Raw genomic sequence first — 25,589 nt, 5'->3', positions numbered from 1 at the left:
GTTCGTCTGATTTCCTAAACGATAAAAGGGCACCCAATTAAGCATACCTATTCACTAGTCCCAAGCCTACTGTTATTCAGCATGTAATGTGCACAGGGGAATTTTCTCATAGAGAAAAAAAAACAATCTTGTTTTATTAAAATTCATAGACGGGCATTTCAGTCTTGAGTAATTTAAAATTGACAAAAGTGATCTTTGCAGGCCTAAAGAAGTATAATCGAGCAAGACAACACAAGACTTAAATATATTGGATCCAATGACTGAAGAAGTCAGAAGAAACCTACAATGGTGGAGGCCTCTCCATTCTCCCTTCAGATTCCCTTTGTTGCAACTCCTGTCATTTGCTCCTTCACTATGCCCTTGTGGCTATTTGTTACTGGCATTCAACTCTGTGATGACAGCATCGCTGTCATATTTACACTTTACTTAACTGTAAATTCAGCACCTTATACACCCCTCCCTTGATTTCTGCATCATAACTCCTTGACACATTCCAACATCTGATTGTTTTCTTCCCCATCTTACTGCATCACCTACCTGGCCTCCTATCATTTCACTCTATGGCCCTCATTACGACCCTGGCGGAAAGGGGTTTACGCCAGCGTAAAGCATGGCGTACCTTTCCGCCAGACTACGAGTTCCCGTAGCGCCATGGCGATTTTTACGGCTGCTTTTTGCAGCCGGGAAAATCCATGGCGCTACGGGACTTGTTGTTAATTACGCCACCGTAATTTACGGTGGCGTAATTAACGCCTTCCCCACTCCCATTATACCCTATGGGGCAAAAATGGGAATGGGGAAGGGTAAATGGGGATTGGGGACTTACTGCCCCGCCAAGGTCGGAATGGGGCGGTAAGTCCGCCAACCCCCATGGCGGAGTTGGCAGCTTTGCGCCATGGACCATGGTGCAAATTGCACCATGGTCCTCCGCCAGGGTCGTAATGAGGGCCTATGTGTTTGACCCCTGACCTCCCTAGATGTATTGCTTCATGTGTACTTCTTGATTACTGCCTCATCTATATTGCCCTGAGACTGCCGTCTCATGATTACTGTTCTTCCGCTGTTAATATATATGGTTCCATCATTTAAAAAAATACATATACATAATATATATAGCACCTTAAAGGTTTGCTGCTTTAAATACGATGCTCCATGATTGTTTCTTCACATATGTGGCTTATTGATGTTTGCACCCCCACACTAGCCTGCTCCCCAGCCTATATCCCACTACACTTGTTAGCTAACTATTCCTAGACAACAGGTGGATCGCCTGCTAGTTGCCCATGTCCCAGCACACGCTGATACAATCCAAACTCCACACAACTTCCCTCCCAGCAGCTTGTCACACCCATTCTAGTTATCAAGTCAGAGCTTGTCATTTGCAAACTGGCCGGAATAGCTATACTTTGTTTTCCCTTCTGGATAGACATACCGGATGTGCCTTAACCACAACTGAACTAAAAACAGAAAACGTATTGTTCTGATCTAGTTATCAAAACTTTCACATCTTGCCTCTCTGTTCGCCCACTAAATTCTCCTACCCACTCTTTTCCAGGATTTAGTGCCAAATTTGTATGTATGTTTCAAATGTTGTACAGCCCTGAAGATGACCTTTTAGGTTGAAACACGTGTCGGCTGTTTGAGCTTTTCTTGAAGATTAATTTCGGTTAAAAGTATTGACTATAATAATTCAGGATGAAATTCCAGATATCCATGTTAGGAGCGCAATTTGATTGAGACCACCCCTTCTCTCTGTTGTGCATTCTAGAAGTGGCCCTTGGACTTGGGCCTCTCTCACTGTGGCTCCTAGTCAGTTACAATGTTGTTTAGCTAGCTCGTACCAAGTGCAAGAAAGGCATGGTATCAAGCATAGACAGACAAAGGGATCACAGTTCAAGGGTGTTTATTAAACAGCATAAAAGGGTAGGAAAAACACCTAATCTAAACCTAAATCTAAGATGGGAGCAAGCTACGACCATCAAATAATAATAAGGCAGTCCTAGTGGCGTCTTGTCAAATAAAAAGGGCCTATACTAAGAAAAACCTATTGCCAATCCTTACTGTTAAGTTACAAAATAGTGTGGCATAATGTTCACCCAAAAAAGAAAAGTTTTCATGAAATGATAAGCAAGGTTGGTATTGATGGGGTCACCCTTCCCCACGTTTTCAGCACGGGACAAGGCAGGACTTCTGAGCACAGCACACGTCTGGGCTTTGCCAGTACGAGTTTACAGTTCATTTCCAAATATCAGGGCCTTCTGTGGCCAAGTCTCTTTTACACAAAGTCTCTTGCCTCAAAGGACCTGAAGTGCCGAAACAAACAAAAAGTTAAGTTCCTTTAATAAATCTTCTACGTCAGGGAATTACTCTTCGCCTTAGGATCCTCCTCTGTCAGGCTTTGATGCTTCTCTCAGTGTTGACATCCCTCTGTCGGGTTCACTACAGCCTTTCAATCACAGTACAGGACTCAATCTCATTAGCTTTCCCCTTGGCATCTCTCCGTCAGGTTCACATAACCATTCTAACACAATGTTTGCGATCTCACCAGAAAGCAGGGCGGGCTCCCTTACCCTAGCTTTCCCTTAGCAATGGGTCATAGACTTTCGATTGTACAAGGGATTTGACGTGACCCTTGTAGGACCACTCTGACACCTCACATCGGCTCACCTAGGGTCTCCTGGTACTTATAGTTTCAACAACGGGGCCAGCTAGAGTTCTTCGAAAGAGCACTCCTGCGTCGCCTGACCATTTTGCAGCTGGCCCTTCACTGGGCTTTCCTAAAAGTTCAAACACACACAAGTTCTTTGTTCACTAGTCCTTGTGTTCACAGCATGTTGCCGATTGCAACCTTCGGTTCAACACAGCCCGGCTTACTATCAGCTCCCTCCGACTCACCGGCTGTGTTGAACTCCTTGGCGTTTCTCATTTCTGGTGTCAAGGACGATACCACGGTAGCAGGCACGTCTCCATGCCTTGGTTATCAGTGCGGGAGGGCCTTGTGCACCGCTGACATCTTTTATACCACACGCCAGCTGTCATTCCCGGTCTTATAATTCCTTTCACAGAGGCTTTGCAGCGTTGAGTTGAAAAGTGCAAGGGCATTTCCCTCCTTGTCTTTTCGGGTCTCATTGCTTTCCTTCTCCGTTTGAACTTCTGTCCTGGAATAGCTGTCTTCGCGTGTGGTTGGCCTTGCTCCGAGTGTGCTTTTGTGCTCCGCCTTTTATCCCTGTGGGGAAGGCAAAGGGCCGTCAGGTAGGCATAGTTTTTATCAATTGCCTGACACTGCCTGATCCTGGTGTTGGGACATGTCAGGTAAACGGCGCGGGTGTTAGTCCGTTGTTTGTCACGGTGTAGGAAAGTGTTCGTGTTGGAAAAGGGGCAGGGGTAGAGTTTCTAGATACCCTACGGGGTAGGATGGCGAAAAGGTGTCATAAGAAAGGGGATATCTGGTCTCACCCTTCGGTGTCCCACTTCCACTCCTCGAAGACCCCTAATCCAGTTGATCCTCCCCCACTGGTCCACCCCCAGGAAATTGATCCAATAGCGATGGCTGTGTCCTGGCCACCTGGACGACATATCTCTGGGGACTAGCAAGTGAGACACCTTCAGGTTTTTCACACAAGGTAGGTCCAACAAACTTTAACATTAAGTAAATGGTTGCAAAGAATAATCAGCAAAGCGTATTGAGTGGCAAGTGTTGCCCTTCCACCTATTATTAATGGTCTATTAAAAAGAGGTGTGGCATGTTCTCCAGCATTCCATAGATTCACATGCTTAGAATGTTCCCCATCATAAGACTGGCAATCCTCACCTACAGGTTTACTTTAATACAATGTTAAAGCAAAAGAACAGTGACTACTGCAGCCCACCCACCTTGTTTTAGTTCCTTTCACAATCAGTCAATAGGATGTTGTGGGCTCTGCCCCTTCCATCCACCATGGCCAGACTCTAAAGCACATTGTGTTAATGGGGGTCCTCAACTCTCTCCCAAGCTTCTTCCACAGCCTTAGGAGATTCTTTTGCAGTGGAAACCGAACATTATTTCTTCAGAATTAATTCAGATAAGTCCCTTCTCTCTCGGAGGGTTTCTTTGCATTTTGGCTACTGTGTGAATGTTGCTTTCCCCACCTCTATATCCACTTCATACCATTGTCTTGGTAAGATGACAGAGTCTGACAATAAAATGGAGGAAGTCCCTCTTAAGAGCATGCACTTCATGTGGCCTGAACAATGTTTTTGAGGGAGAAAAGCAGGAGGAATGCGTTTGTCTACTTCAACACCACATAATGGAAGACTGAAATATGCCAGAACTTCAAGACCCTTTGTGATAGGCACAAGTGCCTAGTCTGCTGGCTGAAGTAAAATAGCCTGCCTCAGAGGCAGAGTAATCTGGGAGTGTGACCCTGCCTTATCTTAAAGGCAAGAGAACAAGCACTCATAAGAGATTAAGATCAGAGGAGAAGCCATCCAAGGGTGAAAAAAGCGTGAGAACTACTGTACTGACCCAGGTTCCAGTCATTCAACCTTCTCCAGGAACCCAGAAAGTCCATTCTCTGGGAAAAATGTAGCATCTGCAACAAAAAAACCAACACTTAACTAGTCAAGGATGGCACCCGTCCTCAACAGCAAAGGTTCATGGCCTATCAATGGCAACACAGTCCAGGAGTGCACACAGTAAGGGTCACGGTGCTAAGGACTTTCACAGCTCACTGATTACACTGTGTTTGCAACTGGTGTAAAACCAACAACCTGCAACCCTTCTCAGTGCAACTACACCAGCTCTGATCATATTCGTTGTCCTTGGCCAAAAGTGTATTGGCATATACATCTATTTGGGTCCATCTGGCAGTGGTATTGCACTGCACCCGTATACTGCGGGAATCAGTCCCAAGGTTATAACCATATGATAGCAGTGCACTCGCTATTCATGCTGCGGCGAGGTCAACTCGCCTCAGAGTTACCCTCTTAACCTGCCTCTCATCTGCCTTCTAGCTAACATTTGTCCCTGGCCTCTAAGCTGCCTCTGTCCCTCACTTTCGCTGCCTCCACTATAGCACTTCATCCATTATGGCCATTTCTCCACATTGGATCTTTCATGGATTCACATGCTTAGAATATTCCCCGTCGTCTGGCTGGGAACCCTCGGTACATTTATAAAACTGTTTTCCATAGGAACATTTTTTACACTTCTGTGTCCTATCTATGTCATTTTGGGCTGCTTACGCGTGCCCCAATAGGACGTAGCAGTATAAATGCCCCGCCCCCATAGCTCCCTTCAGATTTCAACCGTCTTCCAAAGTAGTGGGATCACCTCGTGTCATCTACTATTTTACTAGGTTGTTTTTTCGTTTTCCTAATGTCTGGGAAAGCTCTTTTTTGTCTGTGTGCTACATGCAGATTAAAAAAGGTGTACGAAGGAGATGGCCATATGGACTGTATATATTGTTTCCACCCTCACCATTCGGCTGACAATTGTGACATTTGTAAAGGCTTCTCGCAGAAGGCCCTCAAAGACGGAAATAGACGGCTGGTGGCTTGGTTGGACGATGGAGCCGGTGTGTACCCCCTTTGGAGGTAGGCTCCATGCATAGCTTGGCCTCAACAGCTAAATCTCCAGGGGTTCCGCCGCCGTTCCGTATCGGCTGAACCTCCGTTGAAGAAAGTGCGTTCGATGGAGAAAAGCTCCTCGGAAAAACATTCCACGAGGGAATCTTCATCGAAAACGAAAACTTCGTTATCTTCTTCCTCGTCGAAAAAGGAGAGAAAAGACCTGTCAAGATCCTCCTCAGGTGATCATCGAGTCGAGATTCATCAAAACACAAATCAGGTTAAAAAAAGGCAGGAGCGCCTCAAGATTCTGCGCATCAACCGGTGTCGTCGACGGGAGTTCGATCGTCGACGCCCTCACTACCATTGACGCAGATTGTCTCTTCAGTGGTTCCGCCGAGTCATGACGCGGCGACGACGGCGACTGTCGAGAAATTAACCTCGTCGACGGAGGCTCCGCAGGAGGGCTGGCGACCGGAAGTGTATGACCCGGTTTTACCAGAGATCCCGTTGCAGCAGGAGGCAGCTTTTTCCATCTCATCCGCGAATGAGGAACGTGAGTTTGTGGTTGGGCCTACGGGACTTGGATTGCAAGGAGTTAGCTCTCTGACTCTTTCGAGCGGTGTGAGTGTCCCAGTTACAACTCCGATACTCAATCCTCAGGCTGTTTTATCCCTGGAGGTTTTGTCTACTCTACAAACCTTGTTGAGGAGATTGGATGCGAAGTTACCTCAGGTTACTGCTCCGGCGAAACATACAACACCAGTCGTCGACGAGCCAGGCCCTTCCCATCGGCCGGCTCCTATGGCGTCGACAGCGGTGCCGGTTTGTGAAGACCTTCCATGCCCGCGTCCGGAGGAAGGAGAACTACCGGAGTCCGAGTCAGAAAAAGAGTCTATATCGGATATATCGTTATCCCCTTCTAGGGACCCGACTTGGGAGTCGGAGGCGGAGATGAAAGCTCCAAGAAGCCCAGCTCAACCGTCACCTCCGGATGACATTGGTTCCTTCCACACAATGATGGGTAAGGCTTGTACCGAGTTTTGGCTGGCCCAGGAGGAGGAGAAGAAAGGCTGTTTCTTGTTTGATCATATGTGAAAGAGGAGAAAAATCGGTATTTTCGGTTCCCATTTTATATCATGTATGTCAAGAGGGGCTACGAACAATGCGTCATCCATTCTCGAAGCCAGCGATTAAAGGTAGACTGGAAAAGAAACTTATGGCTCCCGAGTCTACTCCAAAATGTTTGTATTCTCAACCTTCTCCAGAGTCAGTGGTATCGGCGGCTGCTGCAAGAAAGGCAAGGTCTCAACATAAATGCACAACTCCTCCGGAGAACGAGGCCAGGAGACAAGATGCCTTTGGCAAGAAGGTATTGTCGGTGGATGAAGGCAGCCAATTCTCTAGCTATTATGGCGAGGTATGACAGAGAGATGTGGCATCGTTTAGCACCCATACTGGAACATCTGCCGGACGAACATAGAAAATCTGCGATCTTACTTGTTCGTGAGGGGGAAAGGCTTCCAATCACTCAATAAACATCACCGTAGATCTGGCAGAATCAGGCTTTAAGCAAACAATGGAGTGGTTTTGAGGAGACAGGCCAGGCTGAAATGCACCAACTTTCAACCAGAAGTACAATATAAAGTGTTGGATATGCCCTTTGAAGGAGAACACCTATTTGGGGAGAAATTGGACGAGGCCTTGAAAGGCATGAAAGAAGACTCAGACACAGCACATTTACTTGGGGCACTCCGGAGTGGCAGAGGTTTTCGTTCGTTTCGCCCCTTTAGAGGAGCGTCAGGAAATTCCCTGTTCTCGTCATCCAGGGACCATACGTTCAATAGCACTCCTCTCAAGGCTACAGGCGGGCTTCTCAAACCGCAAGAAGACGTCGGGACTATCAAGCCTCAAGAAAAAGGGGAGGTTACTCATCGTCGACGAAGGACAAACAATCAAAAGACCAGCAATTACGAGTTTCAGAACGTCCTGGGAGGCAGGGTGTCTCACCGTGTCGACGAGTGGGAGAAGATAACATCAGACCGGTGGGTATTGGAGCCAGTGAAGTTCGGCCATTCCTTACAATTCAAAATCAAGCCGTCGCACATTCCACCAGTGTTTTCGGCTCAGCCCCATCTGCAAATATTAAAACAAGAAGTAGTACTTATGCTACAAAAAGGGGCTATAGAATTGGTGCCTGTGTCAGAGAGAGGTCAAGGAGTTTACTCCCAATACTTCGTTGTGAAGAAACCCAATGGAAAGTGGCATCCCATTCTCGATCTTCGAGACCTCAACAAAACATTAAAAAATCTGAAATTCAAAATGCTCACACTTCAGTAAGTGATCCGGTCTATTCAACAGGGGGGATTTTCTGGCTTTGTTGGATCTCCAGGACGCGTATTTTCATATACCAAAGCGTTGACGACACAGAAAGTTCCTGAGGTTTATAGTCGGGCGGACCCACTAACAGTTCACAGTGCTCCCATTCGGATTAAAGTCATCTCCCAGGATGTTCACAAAGTGCTTAGCCCCAATAGCAGCATGGTTAAGAAAACAGGGTCATCATGTTTACCCTTATCTGGACGATTGGTTGGTGAGGGGGTCGTCCCCTATAAAAACGCAAGCAAGTCTAGAGGCCACCATGCAACTTCTGCGACGACTAGGATTTGCGGTGAACTTCGAAAAGTCCTCCTTAAGGAACTTAGTGTTTTTGGGTGCAGAGTTCGAAACTCAGTCAGGATTGGTGAAACCATCTGTGGAGAGGATTCACAGGCTCAATCGGCTGGCAAAACAGTGGAAAGTCAACACCAGAGTCTCGGTAAGGAGATATATGTTGATTTTGAGTGCCATGGCTTCGTGTATCCCCTTGGTAAACAACTGTCGCCTCATCATGAGGCCAATTCAAGAATTCCTGGCAGACCAATGAGCTCAGAGCCAAGGGTTTTGGTCGGACAAACTGACTGTCAACAACGAGCTCCTACGAGCACTTCGATGGTGGCAAGTCTTCGAAAACATATCCAGAGGGATGCCCCTGCAGGACCCGGAATTTCACATAGCAATAGTGACGGATGTGTCTCTGACTGGATGTGGAGCGCATCTGGGCTCTCTTCAAACGCAAGGCCTGTGGGCGTCGGAGGAGTAAGCCCTTCATATCAACGTGCTGGAGTTGAGGGCAGTACGTTGGGCCTTGAAGGCTTTTCTGCCGCACATAAAAGGATCAGTGGTGAGAATATTGACACACAGCACAACAACAATGTTCTACTTAAGAAAACAAGGAGGTACTTGTTCCAGAACTCTTTCGACCGAAGCTCAGGAAGTATGGCATTGGGCTCTACAACAAAATATAACTATAGTAGCCTACCATCTTCCGGGAGTAAAAAATGTACAAGCAGATTCTCTCAGCAGAGAAATGGATCAGCTACACGAATGGGAATTGAACGAGTAACAGTTGTCGGAGATTTTCAAAAAGTGGGGACAACCTTCCCTAGATCTCTTTGCGACGAGGGAGAACAAGAAATGCGCACAGTACGCCAGCAGATTCGCTGGGGGAGGCATTCTCCTTGCCGTGGACGGACAAGTTTCTGTATGCTTTTCCCCGTTTCCACTCATACGACGGACCCTGCAATGGATTCACAGATACCGGTGTCGAGTGATCTTAGTGGCTCCTTATTGGCCGTGACAGGCGTGGTTCTCCGACCTCAATAGCGCGACCAGTGAAGTTTCAGAAGGTTCCGAACCTCCTGTCCCGGGACAAGGGAACAGTGTGGCATCACGATCCAGACAGTCTCAACCTGACAGCCTGGCTCCTGACTTCTCAGAGTTTGGTAGCCTAACTATTTCATCAGATTGCCATCGAATTTTACAAGCCGCACGGGCTCCGTCGATGAACACTTCATATGCATGCAAGTGGAGGAGATTCGGCATGTGGTGCAAAGATCAACCAGGTTTAGAGCCTCTGAATATAATTCCGGAACAGCTTCTTCCATATTTGCAGCATTTAGCAGAGAGAGGTTTATCCTTTTCATTGATAAAGGTTAATCTGGCAGCCATTTCGAGATTCACGCGTAGAAGGCATTCATCACCACTGTTTAGTGATAGGCTGATAAAAAACTTTATGAAAGGCTTATTTTGTACTTTTCCCCCAATTAAAAAGTTTCCTCCGAACTGAAGTCTTAACCTAGTGTTGACGGGACTAACGAAAGCTCCCTTTGAACCTATGGCTTCATCGTCTATGAAATTCTTATCGTGGAAGTTGGCTTTTTTGGTGGCTATCGCTTCAGCACAACGACTGTCGGAGATACAAGCACTAGTCATTGATCCTCCATACTTGAGATTTTTTAAAGACAAGGTGGTGTTGGCGACCAACCCTCATTTCATACCGAAAATTCCTACTGTCTTTCATAAACATTCGTCGATTATACTACCTACTTTCTTTGCAACTCCTTCATTGGTTGCGGAAAAAGCTCTCCATACATTGGATGTGAAAAGAGCTCTAATGTTTTACCTTCATCGCACTCAGCAATTTAGAAATACGAGACAGCTGTTTGTGGCTTATGGGCCGTCGGCAAAAGGAAAGGCGATCTCAAAACAAGGACTGGCTCGATGGGTCTCGTCGACGATTGCCCTTTGTCTCTCGAAAGCGGGGAAGCTGCTGGAAAGGCATCCGAGAGCCCATTCCACGAGATCAACTTCATCTTCGGCGGCGTTGTGGGCCGGGATTCCGCTGGAGATATCTGTTAGGCGGCATCCTGGTCGGTGCCACACACATTTACCTGCCATTATTGCCTCGAATGACAGCATGCAGACGATGTACAGATGGGACGAGCAGTCCTACGTCATCTGTTTCAGTGAGGTAAGACCTATTCAGGGGAATGTCCTTTAATCAATATATAGCTATCTTAATGTATGTGGTGGTGGTGGTGGTTGTTGTTTTTAAACCAACGTGTAAACCGCTGAAGTTTTAAAAAAAAAAAAGAAAAGAGAAAATATGTGCTTAGGATGGTATTGGTTTGCATTCACACCAAATCAGGATTACTGCTATACAATCTATTCTAAGCATGTGAATCCATGAAAGATCCAATGCTGGAGAAGGGAATAGTTTCTTACCTGTAACTCCATTTCTCCAGCATTGGTATCTTTCATGGATTCACAGGTGCCCGCCAGCCTCCCCTGTATGCAATATATATATATATATACCCCCATTCTACTTTGGAGGGGTTAAAATCTGAAGGGAGACGTCGGGGTGGGGCATTTATACCGCTACGTCCTATTGGGGCACGCATAAGGAGCCCAAAACGACATAGATAGGACACAGAAGTGTTGACATTTTTCCTATGGAAAACGGCTTTATAAATGTACCGAGGGTTCCCAGCCTGACGACGGGGAATATTCGAAGCATGTGAATCCATGAAAGATACCAATGCTGGAGAAATGGAGTTACAGGTAAGAAACTATTCCCATTTCTAATACAGCTGGCTGTACCACCTGCCTGCGCTTAAAAATGTCTACTGTCGATTGGCCTTAATATATTTAAGTCCACCCATGTATTGTAACCAGGGACTGCTCCATTTACTCCCCTCCGCAACCTGGTCAGAATGTCCCTCAAACTTACCCCATTGTCAGAAGCTCACTGCTTCCCCTCAAATCTGATTTCTTATCTATTTGAAGCTGTTTTCTGATCAAAAGCGCATTGTTGCTCCCTGTATATAATTTAATTAAATTAAATAGCCGGACTTTTAGATAACCATTTTGTCACAAAGCAGTCTGTGAATTTCATAGTCCCAATCTAAGGAATTCTTGCTTCTCTTCTTTCAGCGAATGTTCAATGCAAGGTGAAATAGGTTAGTTTAATGATGGTTACTGTGAAGTCTCATTTGAGTGGTTTGCTTTTGTTTAATTAACACATTAGTTCAAACATATTTTTACGAGTAGTTTTCAAAGCAGGCGTGTATGTCTCCAGACACAAGGAAAACATGTTATTAAATGATACACATAGTAACCAGAGATGCTGGCTTCTCCAATCGCAGGCACACTGAGTGATTCTTGTGGCTGTCCTAGCCATGAATTGCAAATGTTTTGTAGCAGGGCAGTTCATGATGAAACATGCTCTATTCAAATAATCAACCTCTTATTCCACCTTTTTTTTGTTATTATTTGCAGTTTGTGGAGCGAATATCCATTGTAGGACTCGCAGAGTGAGGAAAGCAAGAGGGAGATGCGAAGAGCTGGAGAAGAATCCAGAGTTTGATCGCCTTTAAAGATGCCATCTGGTTTTTCATTGGATAGGTTTTAAGAATATTTTATTAGTAAATGTTTAACTCTTTGTTACAGAGAACTCAACGCGTGTACACCTGAAAATTAGCACTTGCAGTCGGCCGGCTATTGTGGTGAAGAAGAGACTCACCGCTCAGATAAGACATTTAAAACAATGAGGGCTTAGTTGGATAGAAACAGGAAATGAAGTTACAACGGAGTCTGCAGAGCACAAAGAAACGATGCACGATAATTACCTCACTATAATCTTCTCAGTGAACAAGCAGCAAGGACACAGGTGTGCCTTGTACTGGATATCATCAGTGGACAGTATGGAAACCAGGAAAGTGAAGGACATACTTGTAAAACCATAATGTCACTTCCTGTAATAGACTCAATAAAGAGGCAGTGTATTTGTAAGCACGTGTGTTCCTTGGGAGAGGCTGCACGTGATGTCACACTTGTGTGACATATTGTGAATGGCTTCACTTCCTATCAGGGGTGCAACTAGACTAACATTTCGGGTGGCTAACCCTTCACATTTTGGGAGAGGGGTTAACTTCAGAGACTGGGGGTGGGGCAAACTTAATTGTGTGGGGGGCAGGCATTGCACTCCTTTACACAGTCTAATGAGGCTATTCTAGTGTAACTTCACTGTTACAAGCAGTTAACTCTCTCCACGTCTGAAACCACACACTTACGAACTGCTGTGAGAATGAGCAGTCTCCTCTACCCCCACCCTTCCAATCACCCCCTGACATGCAAGTACTAACACCCCATCACGATTTCAATTGCCTAAAATGTGTGCAGATGAATGCAGTTGCTAACAATGAAATGTGTAGTAGTTGCCAGGCCTTTGTTAACCATGCAGCCCCAGGCACCGTTTACTGTATGTCCTGCCCTGTCCTGCCACGGCTCTGTAGGTCATCCAGGTCAAGTCAATATAACCCACAAGCCCAGTCTGACCAGTGGTCGTGGTCCCATTGCTTTCTATACACTGATCAGAGTTATCAATCATCAAGCTTTTACTCTTAGTGCATGAAGGGTACATCTCAACTTTTACCAGCATTAAAGAAATCCATTGCTAGGCATTGGTGAGTAGGTACCAGGAGTCCAGCAAGTGGAAGTGAAGTTACATCATGGGTTCAGCAGAGCAATGTGGCACGTTTACAGGTTAATAACCTCACTTCCTGTAACCTACTCCAAGAAATAGCGTAAAGATCATAATCTGCTGCTTATTGGGTACCCACTGAAGTATGTTCCAATACAAAAACACATTACTTTACAACCACATGCAAAACATAACGCATTAACAAAGTGCTAAGTGTTACGAATCGGCTCACAAACGTTTCTGACAATTAGAAATACAGCATGACAGTCATATAAATATAGATACATCGACTAGGACCTTAGTTCTTCTAATAATATGTATAGGGGCAGGATGTGCCTACATCACGCTTGCCAATTGCCAACTAGCATACAAAAATGGATATTGCTATTGGAAACCATTTTATAACATGTTTGTTGCCTTCATTCAGTCTTGAAACCTCACTATGAATTATTTGAGGAGTAGGTCAGTCTGTTGCAACTGTGGCGAGCTTCCTTTGTTTTGGACTTGTTTCCTTGTTCGTGCTGGACTATTTGCTTGCTGCACATGGTGCTTGAGACATTGCGACTGGCCAATGTCAAAGTTAAGACTTAAAGAGAAGAGACCACAAGTACCCCACTGTTGCGCTTCAAATTTCTTCTTGGGCATACTAACAATATGGTTCTAATTTTTGTTCCCTTTTAACCAGCATAATCATAACAAAAATACAAAGACAATTGGCATTTAGAATGCAGTGAATTCTAATCCCTCCTGAGGAACCATACAAACCAAAGTATGGAGAAACACGTGTAGAGGGCCACATACTGAATATCTACATGAGAAAAATGCAAATGACTGATTGTTTAATATTGGGATGTATCTAATGAGAAAAACATGCACATCAGAGCAATCAATGTGAATGAAAATGAAAAATAATTTTCCAACATTGGAACAAATGAGAAAATAACTTAAAAACAATTAAATGAATTATTTGTTTTTTGAACTTTTCTTAATACAATTATAATTTGAAGCGCAACAGTGGAGTACTTGTGGTCTCTTCTCTTTAAGTTGAAACCTCACTAGTTGGGAGCATTTATTATATGCTAGTTTCGACGTCGAGCCACCGTCCTCGACTTCCGCAGGGCTGATGAATATTGGCAAAACTCTGTAAAGAGGTAAAAACACCATTATTTCTACTGCTGTTTTTTACTACCAACTATAGAAAATCGAATGCAAGTAATTTTTGATTAATGAAATTAAGTGTATCCTTTAACCTGAATGGTCAGAGGGTCAGTCATTCAAAAGAGATTTCCAACCATCAAGGTGTATACTACAAAGTTAATGCATAGAGCATTAGTTCGAACCAAGGCACTAAAGTACACTACGTCATTATGTAACACTTACTACATTTACCTTGCAAGTTTTCTTCTAAGGTGATGATTTAAATCACTTAGGGGTCATTACGAGGTTGGAGGTAATGGAAAAACGATGCCAGTAAAGGATTACCGGCATCGCATACCGCTCCGGGATATTCTGACCTAAGACCCCGGTATTAGAGGCACCGTTAATAACGGTTCCTCTAATAGCGGCAAGGGCGCGGGCACGAGGCCCATCATGCTGGCGATACTGGCATGCCGCTAATGGGAGGACATCACAAGTCAGGCGGACATGCAAATACCGGCATCATGAAGGCGCTAATAGGGGATACTGGCATGCCGGTAATACTGGCATCGTGAACCAACCATAAAATGCTATGTGCATTGTTCTCAACTGCCACAGGTGTACACAATCAGCACAGGTGGAGGCAATGGAGTCTGGGCCAGCACAAAAGGAGCACACCCACACACCACACCCCTTCCCACACCACTAGTAGTAGCAATACTGGGGATGGAGGACATGCTTGCATTGCTACACCAGCAACAACAACAACAGCAGGCACCACAGAGGAGACGCAGGAGGAGAAGGAGGGTGAGACAGGCCCAGCATGCCCCACCACTGCAGCCAGTGGTACTACGCAGGCAGCCCCCAATCCCTCGCATCAGAACCAGTCCATTCAACCTAACTGCTGAGCAGATCCACACCCTGTACCATCTGGACCAGGACACCATCACCACCATCGTGGACATGATACACAACGACATTGTCAGCCTGATTGAAAAAAGCACCGCCATACCCCTCTACTGAAGGTAGTGTCGGTGCTCCACTTCCTTGCCACAGGCACCTACCAGCACACAGTTGGGCACATGCATGGTATATCACAACCCTTATTTTCTTGCATGCTGAACCAAGTGCTGGATGCCCTCCTGAAGCACACACGGGCCCACATATCCCTACCACAGACTCCCCAAGAGATTCTTGACACAAAAGTTGGTTTCCATGCGCTGGCAGGCATGCCAAATTGTATAGGTGCCCTCGACTACACCCATGAAGAGTTGGTGGTCCCGCATGCCATGGAGGTGGTGTGCCGCAACCGCAAGCAATACCACTCCATCAATGTGCAGATGGTATGTGACGCCAGCAAGATCATCACACATTGTTGTGCCCGATATCCTGGATCAACATATGGCTCAATGGTCCTGCGTAACTCTACGTTACCAGGCTACATGGAGCACCATGCAGGACGACGTGCCTGGCTGCTTGGTAAGTTGCATGACAGGCACATGGCAGTGAAATGGGGGGATAGATGCACACACCACCATGGGGTCATTGTTGATGTGCCAGCACGATGTGCACATCAGAAAACACTGTGCCCCAAAGCATCCAAAACTGAACATGACGACAAAATACCATAGCAATGAAGTAAGCTGGACACCTATCACAACATGCCAAACTTAAAGACACCCCACATCCCACAACACATCCACCACCCATTATCGTACCTCATCCTCTGTAACACAATCCTGGAACATGCTGTGAACATATGCTCACTATGTAAATGACTGCAGCAAATCACTACACAGGACAAGCATCCATGTGAGTGCACTGAAGAACATCACCAAGGGAATCCACTGCTTGTCACAGGGCCGCCACCACCAATGAAGTGCAGCATGTCACCATCGTAATAATCAGCGCATACTGCCTAATATTGCAGAGCCTACTGCCAACGCTGCCAGTTAGAAAATCAGACAGAACACTACACATCACAAATTTGACACAAACACTGCGGTATGCGTCCACAATGCATGAGCAACATCAGGGCAGTGTACACCGTGTATCAACTTGCAGATGCAACCCACACCATAAGTCCATGGCACAGAACACATTGAGGGCATGAAAATTGTGTGCATACAACCAGGGACATGTGCATGTGACCAACGTTAACCTGCAGGCATGTGTGACTAATACAGCTGTCCATCATGAATCGAATGATATATACCTTTTATTGCCTCTCATGCAGGTGATAGTGGCTATCCCTTGATGCCGTGGCTCCTCATCCCTGTCCGAAACCCACGGAACAGGCACGAGGAGGACTACAATCGTTCCCATACCCCCACCCGTGAGGTCATCAAGCAGACCTTTGGCCTGTTGAAGGCACGGTTTCGCTGCCTTAGCCGGTCGGGTGGGGCACTCCTCTACAGGCATGAGAAAGTGGCTAAGATCATCATGGTATGTGTAATGCTGCACAACATGTGTATCCAACGGAACGTGCCCCTGACATTGAACTGCAATCACCTGGTGATGATGAAGGGGATGAGGAAGATGTGGCTGCACATCATCGCAGTGCCTATGCACAGGAGGGATGTGCTGTGCATCAGTCAGTGATAGCACAATATTTCTGACACATGGGTGCAGAGGCTGACATGAAAGTTGGACAGAGGGCACTGGGTGTGGGAGTACATGTACACCATGCACTGTATATGAATAAATGACACATATGCAATGAGGAATGTCCGCTCAAGATATTTTTTTCACACAACGGGTGTATTTAACTGTCCGATAAAGATGAAAGTGCTCAAACCCTCCACCACAAACACCCTCTCCTCCCTCCCCCTCCCCCACACACACTCACCCCCTTCCACCTCCCTCCACAACTCCCCCACACACCCTCACCCCCCACAACTCCCCCACACATGGTGTCCAAGCAATTTTCAAATGCCTTCATCAGGCTGCCCCATCTACATCCTGCCATTCCCTGCACCAGGTGGCTGCATGTCCGAGTGACGCAGGGTGCGCGCCGACCTGCGTAGGGGGCTGGTTTGCGTGGAGCTTGAGGAAGATGGGGTGGCCACCTGCTCCATTCTGGGGACTTGACGCTCAGCCTCCATTGAATCAGCAATGCGGCTGAGGACCTGCCTCAGGGCAGACATCTCCTCACACAATCTACTTGTGCTTTCCACGATGATCTCCCTCAGGGAGGCAGTGTTGTCGCGCCCCTCCTGCCTTGCTTGGGCACTGTCTGTGATGAACTGCCTCACCAGGGCAGTGAGTTCCTCCTGCCGCTGCGCAGCGTGTCCTGCCTGCTGCACCCCCGCTGGTACACCGTTGGAGGTGGAGGGTGCATGTGTTACATGGGCAACTGCATTTGGGTCCTCTATGGGACTCATGCTCCCTTGTATGGACTCCCCCCCCCCCAGACTGCTCCGGGGTGGTGTCATGGTATGAGTCGACAGTTGTGAGCTGGGGGGATGGGGTCGGACTTGGTGTAGCAGGTAGGTCGGAGGAGTCGTCCTCGACAGGCACACACACCTGTCCCTGCACGTCGTCATCTGTGAGGGGTGCTGTAGCTGCCGCATCCCCAACATAGCTGGTCTCTGCAGATTGTGGCCCTTCAACTGTCTCCTCTGTAGGTGCCACAGGTGTTGTGGGTACTGTGGTGATGGACCTTGGTAGCACCAGTGCCGTGGCATCCAGGGCTGGTTTGATCTTTGATGCCTGTCGTGGCTTGTGTGGGGCTTTGGAAGTGGAAGGCATGTTGCCCTCAACCCTGGGCCTCTTCCGGGGTGTATTCGCCTATGGTGGTGAGTCCCGGGCCTCGCTGTCAGGCTCTGAGCCTGTGGGGGATGAAGAGAGGGACGGCATGAGTGATGGTTTGACAGGCATCATGCAAACATGTATTATTGCTCATCTACACATTAGAGGGGAATAGGCAGTGGAGTTTTGATGATCAAGTTGCTTGCTATATGGGTGGATCATGCAGGCATCCATCAGGGTCACTCATGTTGGGGCGGCCGTATGCTATGTGACATGCATTTCTGTTGTGGCCTGCGTGCAGTGTGACTTATGCCATTTTCATATTTGTGTGGTGTGTGTCAGGTATGGCATTGCCATGCTCCAGGCATGTGCATGTGTCTGTGCTGCAGATGACAACTAGGCTGGGAATGTGTGTGTATTGGGCCATGCCTTGCCTCTTTAGACAGACAAATTGGTGGACTGTCATCAGACTATGCATTACAATGTTTTCTTAGGCAAACTCACATCCCTCCACCAATGACGTTGCGCTACACTCCATGTCGCCCACGCCCTCAATGGCCTCTATGCCAATCGTGCTGGCACAGATCTCCTCTCACTGGCTCAGCTTTATTGGTGAGCTTGCTCCTCCACCAGTAGCCATGGCCTGGCTCCTGTTTGCGGACAGGATGTTCCTGACTTGCAGGCGCAGGTCATCCCATCTCTTACGGACGTCCTTTGTAGTGCGGGGGGTGTTGCCTACCGTGCTGACCCTTTGGGGGACTAGCTCCCAAATGTCCTTCTTCTTGAGACTGCCTCCCTCTTGAGGCTGTTTGCAAATACGACATCGGCATTGTCAGCCATGGTCTCAGCCAACATGGTGAGCTCATCCTCTTTAAAGCGCTCCTTGCGCTGGTGGGAGGCGCCTTATTTCACTGCCTTCGGCATTATATAGTTGTTGGAGGTTGGTCTATTGTTAGGCAGAATCCTTTGCAGTTCCCTTGGGGAACACTACAAAAAGATTAAGACTGCAGGAGTAAGCAGTAAACCCAATTGGTAGCAGTCTGCACCACTCAGATTTACCTGGAAGCTGTGGCTGAGCAGTCAGACTTCTCTCAAGAAGAGTAGAGCAGTATATAGAGTATACACAATAGGGCTAAAAACACAGTATAGCAAACAAACACTGACCAGAGCTTTGTATCAAAAGTATATAATTATTTATTTAAAACACACTTTAGGAAATACACTAGCACTCTAAATCAAAAGCAAGTTAAAACACAGTCAGGTAAAGTATACAGACCTCCCTTGATAACTATTAGACAAGTCAGAGTTAAAACCCCACAATTTGTTAAAACAGATGTGAACGCGTAACCTAGATGGCACTCCAATAGTTAGGTTAAAGGGAGAGAAAAAGGCAGAGCATAGAAATAAAACAGGTCCCAACACTTTTAGGAGTTCTCAGCAAGGGAATAAAGGCAGTATATACACTGTAGAGACAAAGTTCATAGGCCAGGCCCACTTTAAATGGATCAAAGCGAAATGTGCCCAGGATCACACGGTTTAAAATGCACTAAAAGTCTTTGCAGAATGTTCAAAAGAGGTTGGGGTGATTCAAGAAGTTAAAGTTAGAAGGTCTGGGGCCAACCCAGTTGGAAAGCCAAGGATTTAAGGGTCACCTTGGGCAAACCGAAGAAAGGGAGGCCAGGCAGAACACAGTACCTTAAAGAGAGAGGAAGCTCCAGCGGTGGCAGTTGTTCCTGGCAGTGGTTGCAGTTCATTGTTCCGAGTAGGGGAAGAGAGGATCTCGTCGAGGAGGAAACTTGAAGATCTTCTCTTGTCGTTGGGAAAGTGGTGAGTTCGTTGCAGCAGGGCTTCACCGGTGGTGTCGTCGTTGCAGATGGCTCAGCTTCTTCCCTCTTCGGATTCTTAGGTCCTGTGGCGACTTCTGAAGTTCCAGTCCCAAAGGCCCTGCTTTTATGCAGAAAAACCCCCATTCAACAGCCTTTGCTGTCACTCACACATGCTAAGTGGTGAGCCGGGCGGCTCACCACCGAGCCAATCAGAATAGAGTGCGACTTGGGTTGCTAAGGCAACGCAGTCCAGGTTGCCAATTCCCCTCCCCACACATCCTGTGGAACCCAGACAGAGTGGCACCATTTGGAGGGCTTCTGTGGAGAAGCCCGCCAAAAAGTGAAACAAAGGACTCGACCTTGGTTAGAGTTACAGAGACGGACACGAACGCCATTTTATATTAAATAAATAAACCAGCGGTATCTTTAACATTGCACCAAAAAGTGGTGCGTTTAAAATCAATGGGAAAATCCCATAGGAAATATTCCGGTGGAATATTTTGCGTGGTAACCACTGCCACCAGCCAGAAACTCGACAAGGGGGGACTAGACAGTTCCCCCCCTTGAAAATAGACCCAGGGGCAATCAAATTAACCCCTTCCAGTACTTCCACAATATGATGGTTTGTACTGGTTCTGTTCACAATTTTGGACTAGTAAAGTCAATGGTGACTTTACATGCCCTGGGAGACAGTAGTCAGTCCCAGGGTATGGAGTCTATGTTTGGGGGTCACTATGACACCCTGTGTTACTGCACTGAGGGTGCTGTGTAACACATACACAAATACAGATGATACCCTATGGAGAAAAAAAACCCATAGCCCATAAGCACATACAAAGTCAAAGACATACCTCAAATCATGCCTAAGAGTGGGAGGAAAAGAGTCTCACTCTTAGCAGGAGAAAAAAACAAACCCCAAAAATCCAGCAAAGCTGCTGGGGAACTCACTAGGTTTGGGAAATTAGCCTTATAAGAGAATTCTCCCTAACATCTACGTACTCGGCAATATGCTCCAGGTCCTGGGTGCTGAGGATGGCAATGGATTGTGTTTTTAAAGATGGCCACGCGCTCTTTCCCGTTCCTGTGCGATGACGCTACTTCCGGTTCCGCTTATTTACGGTGACCGCTAATAGCAGTCACCGCTAATGCTGTATCCATTGATGCCGGTAGTGCTGTTAGTGCTTTCCATGATGCCGCTAAGGTCAATTTTTTGGACTTTAGCGGCATGCCGATAATGTCGTTACCAGCATGGTGCAAAGCTCGTGCCCACGAACTCGTAATAGCCCTCTATTAGCGGGCTCTGTACTACATGGACACAGTATTTGCTCCATGCCAGTAAGGACAGTAACTTTCCTCCAAACTTGTAATGAGGCCCTTAGTTTGAGTATATTTGGAAGACACATTTCTTTCACCAACCTCCCAAAAATGTATCTCTCTATAAATATATGAGGTCACGCTCAACAGCTAAAGTGAATCCTTAAATTTACTTTTGCTGAAAGTGTGACTCATATAGGGTCATTCTTAATAAAACATTTTTACGCAAAGAGATTTGTTTTTCGGAATCATTACGAGTATGGGCGTATTTCCAGAGGACAGATTACGAGTGGCAGTGTTCTTCCTCGTGCATGGAGGCCCATAGGACTTCATTCGGGGTTTGGCGCATTTACCAGAGGTGGTAATTCTACTGTGCTAAACCCTCAATTTTTCTAAGGTAATGTGGATGAAAAACCTCCAGCACTTGGTTGTAGGTTTTTCCTCCACATCTCTTCCTACCTCATAATATGGCAGCATGGAAAGAAAAGAATTGCAGTAATTCCATTACTGAAACATTTTTACTGCACCACCACACTCGTAATGAGGTCCGTGTGTGTCACTTTACAGAAGTGAAATCATGATAATGGACTCCAACTGTAACGGATGTTACCAGGGACTGTCACATTATATTGATACCACCCTTAACCTGCGGAGTACCTTCCCACCCACAATCAAGGAGCCCTGCAATACTTGCATACACTTTTTTAGCACTGCCCTTACTGAAGACTCATATAGAGTCAGACAAATCTCCCCCACTGTGCCCACAGCAAGCCAAGAACCAGGCCGGGTATAGGAAATATATATGTATTTATTTGAATGATAGGTAATGGAAATCACACTAAATGCCACACGCCACCTTCTTTGTGGCTCTCAATTAACTTCTTACACAAATGAATCACACCAATGGGTTATGAAAAACATAAATTACAATACTTTTCTATCTACACATTTCAAATAAAATGATCATCAACACTGGTCCATGCATACCATCACTTCACATTTGCAATGCTGTACAATTTTGATTTTCCTGCATGCTTAAAAGGGTTGCAGTTTAGTTTTACAAACTTGCGCAAACGTATATGGCAATTATCATTTCACCCCTGCTGCCGCTTTGAAATAAAACAAAAGGGTAATTTAGCAGTTTGTTTTTAGACCCTCCCTACTTTGGTCTGTGTTGGGGAAGTCTGAGAGAAAAATTAGGATGATTGAGAAATGTTGGCTTTCAGACCCCACTCCACTTAAAGGCCTGTGTAGGGGAAGCTAGTAGTTTAGGGATTTGTTTTAGTTTAGGGCCAAAGACACCCTCTTCCTAAAGAAGTCAAGGTCGACAGGACAAACAGGATCACCCAATTAAATTACAGGCTATAGTTTTCAGCGCACACCTGGAATGAGCTTTGTTAATTTTGAATGTTTACACAAATTACATTTGTGGTGTTCTGCCAAGGGGAATTAATTAAATTAATATTTTTTAGTTAATTAGGCTAGGGAGCTACACAGTTTTGCCCCACCACCCACTATAAAGGGAAAGCAGTTAAAGCAAGCAGACTCCCCCACCTTTTGGCTTGCCAGGGCTCAGTTCTACTTGCATAGAAATCCTCTGTTTAAAGTTCAGGAAAGCCAGCTGCATTTCAGGTCCCACTTGGAGAATAGGACAGGGGTCTGCTCACTCCACTCTCAAGGATGTCCCCCCCAGCACTGCACCATAGGACATAGTCAGCTTTTAGGCCTCCCTAGCAATAGACAGCTCCACCCAGATGCAATCTCCTTTGTTGATTCATTGCGGCTGTCAGATGGTAAGTTTCAGCAGCTCTCTCCCTTACTCATAGTGCATCCACTTATTAAATAGAAGCAATGACACCATCAGGTTTACAATCTTGGGGAGTACCCTGCAAGAGTTCTCGCAAATAGGATTGGACAGTTACCCTTCTCTCTCCCCCCAACTCCAGCCCATCTCTAAGGATTGGTTTAGGAGTCTGCAGCAGACATGGCAATTCCCATTTGTAATCGCCATTTGTTCTCATGTCACATTTTTGGCAAAAACTAGTTATGTATCAAAAACATTGTGATTTACTAGTAACTGTCATAATATATATATTTTCTGATTCAGTGTCATGATGCCTACCCCCGGGCATCCGGATCAAGCCCATCAGCCTCAGGAGCAGGCATCCAGATATTTAATAAAATCCCATCAGCCCCGGCTGGGGGCTGTCTGGGTTCAGTCCTGGCGCCTTAGGCGCCAGGCTCATAATAGAAATCAGTCCTGGCGCCAGGCTCATAGACTTTACTTACCTCATGCAGACCATGCTGCAAATGAATCCAAGCCAAAGTGAGGCCTGGATGGGACTATTTTACTACAGGGACTATTTTATACTCGGTGTGGTTCTAGGGACTTCTTACCTGGAACTACTTTGGAGGCTATTTAAACCATGCCCAAACAGCAGCACATGCTTCGCATTATTCTGCATCCAGCAGCATAACGCTCACCGTGCCTGCAGTCAGCATCCAGTCTTCAGCCACACCCGTCTCGAATCCAGAGCTCCTAGCAATAGAAGAAAGAAGAAGGAAAGGTTAGAAAACAGATATTATTTCAATCCTTACCTGAATTCCGGATCCATCACGTCTTCGAACTTGTAAAGGACATTATTCTACACGCATCGCCAGCTGCAGCTGCAGCGCCGCGCCATACTCACCAGTCCTCACAGCATTTTTCGATCCGGCGCAGCCTCCATCATTTTCCCCACCAAATTCCATCATCTAGGGGACAAAAGAAACATAAGGTGAGCCAAGAGAGCCAACAAATACAACCTCTCCACCATAGACTTACCTGATTAACAACCGGAGGCATTATTCTGTAACAAACCGCAACATCTTACGCCGCACCTGTAAGGAGAGAGAAACCAGCAATTTAAACACACGCATCTTTTGCTGGACAGTGTTGGGTAATACAGACTCTTACCTGAACACCATCAGCTGCCACAAGACAATCTTCCCTTGAACCCAGCTGCAACAAAAGAAAGGAATGTACAAGAGTGAACATCGGACATATTGAACTCTTCTGAACTTTATACTTACGGGTTCTCGCCTGGAACCTCGGAGTCAATATTCATCTGGAACTCTTCCAACGCCTTCAAACCAGTGAAGTAACTGGTATGTACGCGCCCCTGCATTTCACGCAGGATGGAGAGCTCATCATTTACAAACATAAGGTGAGCTTATTGAAAGTGAATATCGGTGGTGATTAGTGGGGAGAACAGTGGGGTGCCATCGACGCCCCTGTGGGAGCCAGGTGAGCGTAACAGAACGCAAAGCCTATCTACAAATTCCCACCCGGGCGTTATGGAAACCTCTGAAACAGACCAACTAGCCCAATTATTAGGGGAACTTAGGGCGGAAGTGCACTCTGCGCGCCAAGAGACTAATGCCCACAGGAGAGAACTGATTGTGTCAAAGGACGCACAGATGATCTTGCTAGACAACTGCTGCAAAATCAAGCTTGGCAAACACCCCTACCTGGACTCGGGGGAACCCAGCTCCTGTTTCATCAAGCTATCCTGTGCAAGTAATCCTACCAGGGGCTATTCCTTTAGCTCCACCCAAACGCTTTGCTGGGGACCCAAAAAGGTTCGCAGTGTTTATGAATCAATGCCGCTTGCCCTTTTTATGCAGACCTGGAGCTTTTCCAAATGACCAAGCCAAAGTAGCCTTTGTACTATCATATCTTAGTGGCAGCGCAGCTGACTGGTCAATTCCACTAGTCAACCAGGATGACCCTCTTCTTCGAGATTTTCAGGGTTTTCAAAGAAGCATGGAAAGACTATTCACCAGACATTCACAGGGACAGGCCCTGGATAACTAACTTTTATCCCTTCGACAGGGTAATCAGGATCTGCTAACCTATATCGCAACCTTCAATAGGTTGGTGGTGGAAACCGGATGGCCCGAGGAGAAACGAATTACATTATTTCATTGTGGGCTTCGGGGAGAACTCAAAGATGTTTTGGCTCAAGTTGGGAACCCACCTCAGGATTGCGCAGAATATATAGACTTAGTGGTCCAGTTAGACCATCGACTTCAGAATAGAAAGGCTGATCAAGCTAAGTTTGAGAGTCGGGTGTGGGTTAAACCCAATGTTACTCCCAAAGGAACAGATGCATCAGCACCTATGCAGATCGGGGGGGTTGAAGGACCCTTAACTCAAAAGGAAAGAGAAAAGAGACGGCAGATGCAATTGTGTCTGTACTGTGGAACCGCAGGACATTTTCTACGGGATTGCCCTATAAAACCACTCAAGAAAGTAGTAGGAGTTGCTGACAAAAGTCAAATAGAGCCTGATTCGGGAAACGACCACGCCCGACAAGCGTAGAGGTCCGCTTGCCGAGCTTAAAGAAGGACACTCAGACCTCCCACCTAATTATACCAATGGTCCTAATTGATCCAAGGCAGCCATCACGTATGCACGCAGTAAGGGCATATATTGATAGCGGGGCCGTAGGAAACTACATGGACCACGAATTGGCCTCAAGGATGAATCTACCCCTTTGCAAAAAGACCGCTTCGGATGTCATCACCACAGTCGATGGAACTGAAATTGCCTCTGGGCCTGTAACTCATTCCACTACTGAGCTGTAACTGTTGGGTCAAGATGGGCATCG

At 46.4% G+C, this 25,589-nt stretch overlaps 1 protein-coding gene across 1 annotated transcript in view; it reads left to right on the top strand.

Moving 5' to 3' along the window:
- The window catches only part of POLD4 (DNA polymerase delta 4, accessory subunit), a 293,308-nt gene extending 281,089 nt beyond the window's left edge, over positions 1-12,219 (top strand). The window contains exon 5 of the mRNA XM_069628951.1: positions 11,707-12,219. Coding sequence (XP_069485052.1) covers positions 11,707-11,731 — 25 coding nt within the window. The 3' untranslated portion in view covers positions 11,732-12,219. The remainder of the gene's footprint in view (positions 1-11,706) is intronic.
- The last annotated feature ends 13,370 nt before the right edge of the window (positions 12,220-25,589 follow it).

This window comes from Ambystoma mexicanum, chromosome 12 (genome assembly GCF_040938575.1).
Source record: "Ambystoma mexicanum isolate Mex_15411 chromosome 12, UKY_AmexF1_1, whole genome shotgun sequence".
In the NCBI taxonomy this organism is placed as follows: Eukaryota; Metazoa; Chordata; class Amphibia; order Caudata; family Ambystomatidae; genus Ambystoma; species Ambystoma mexicanum.
Note: the sequence above shows the minus strand (reverse complement) of the source record. Positions and strands in the feature narration are given on the sequence as shown.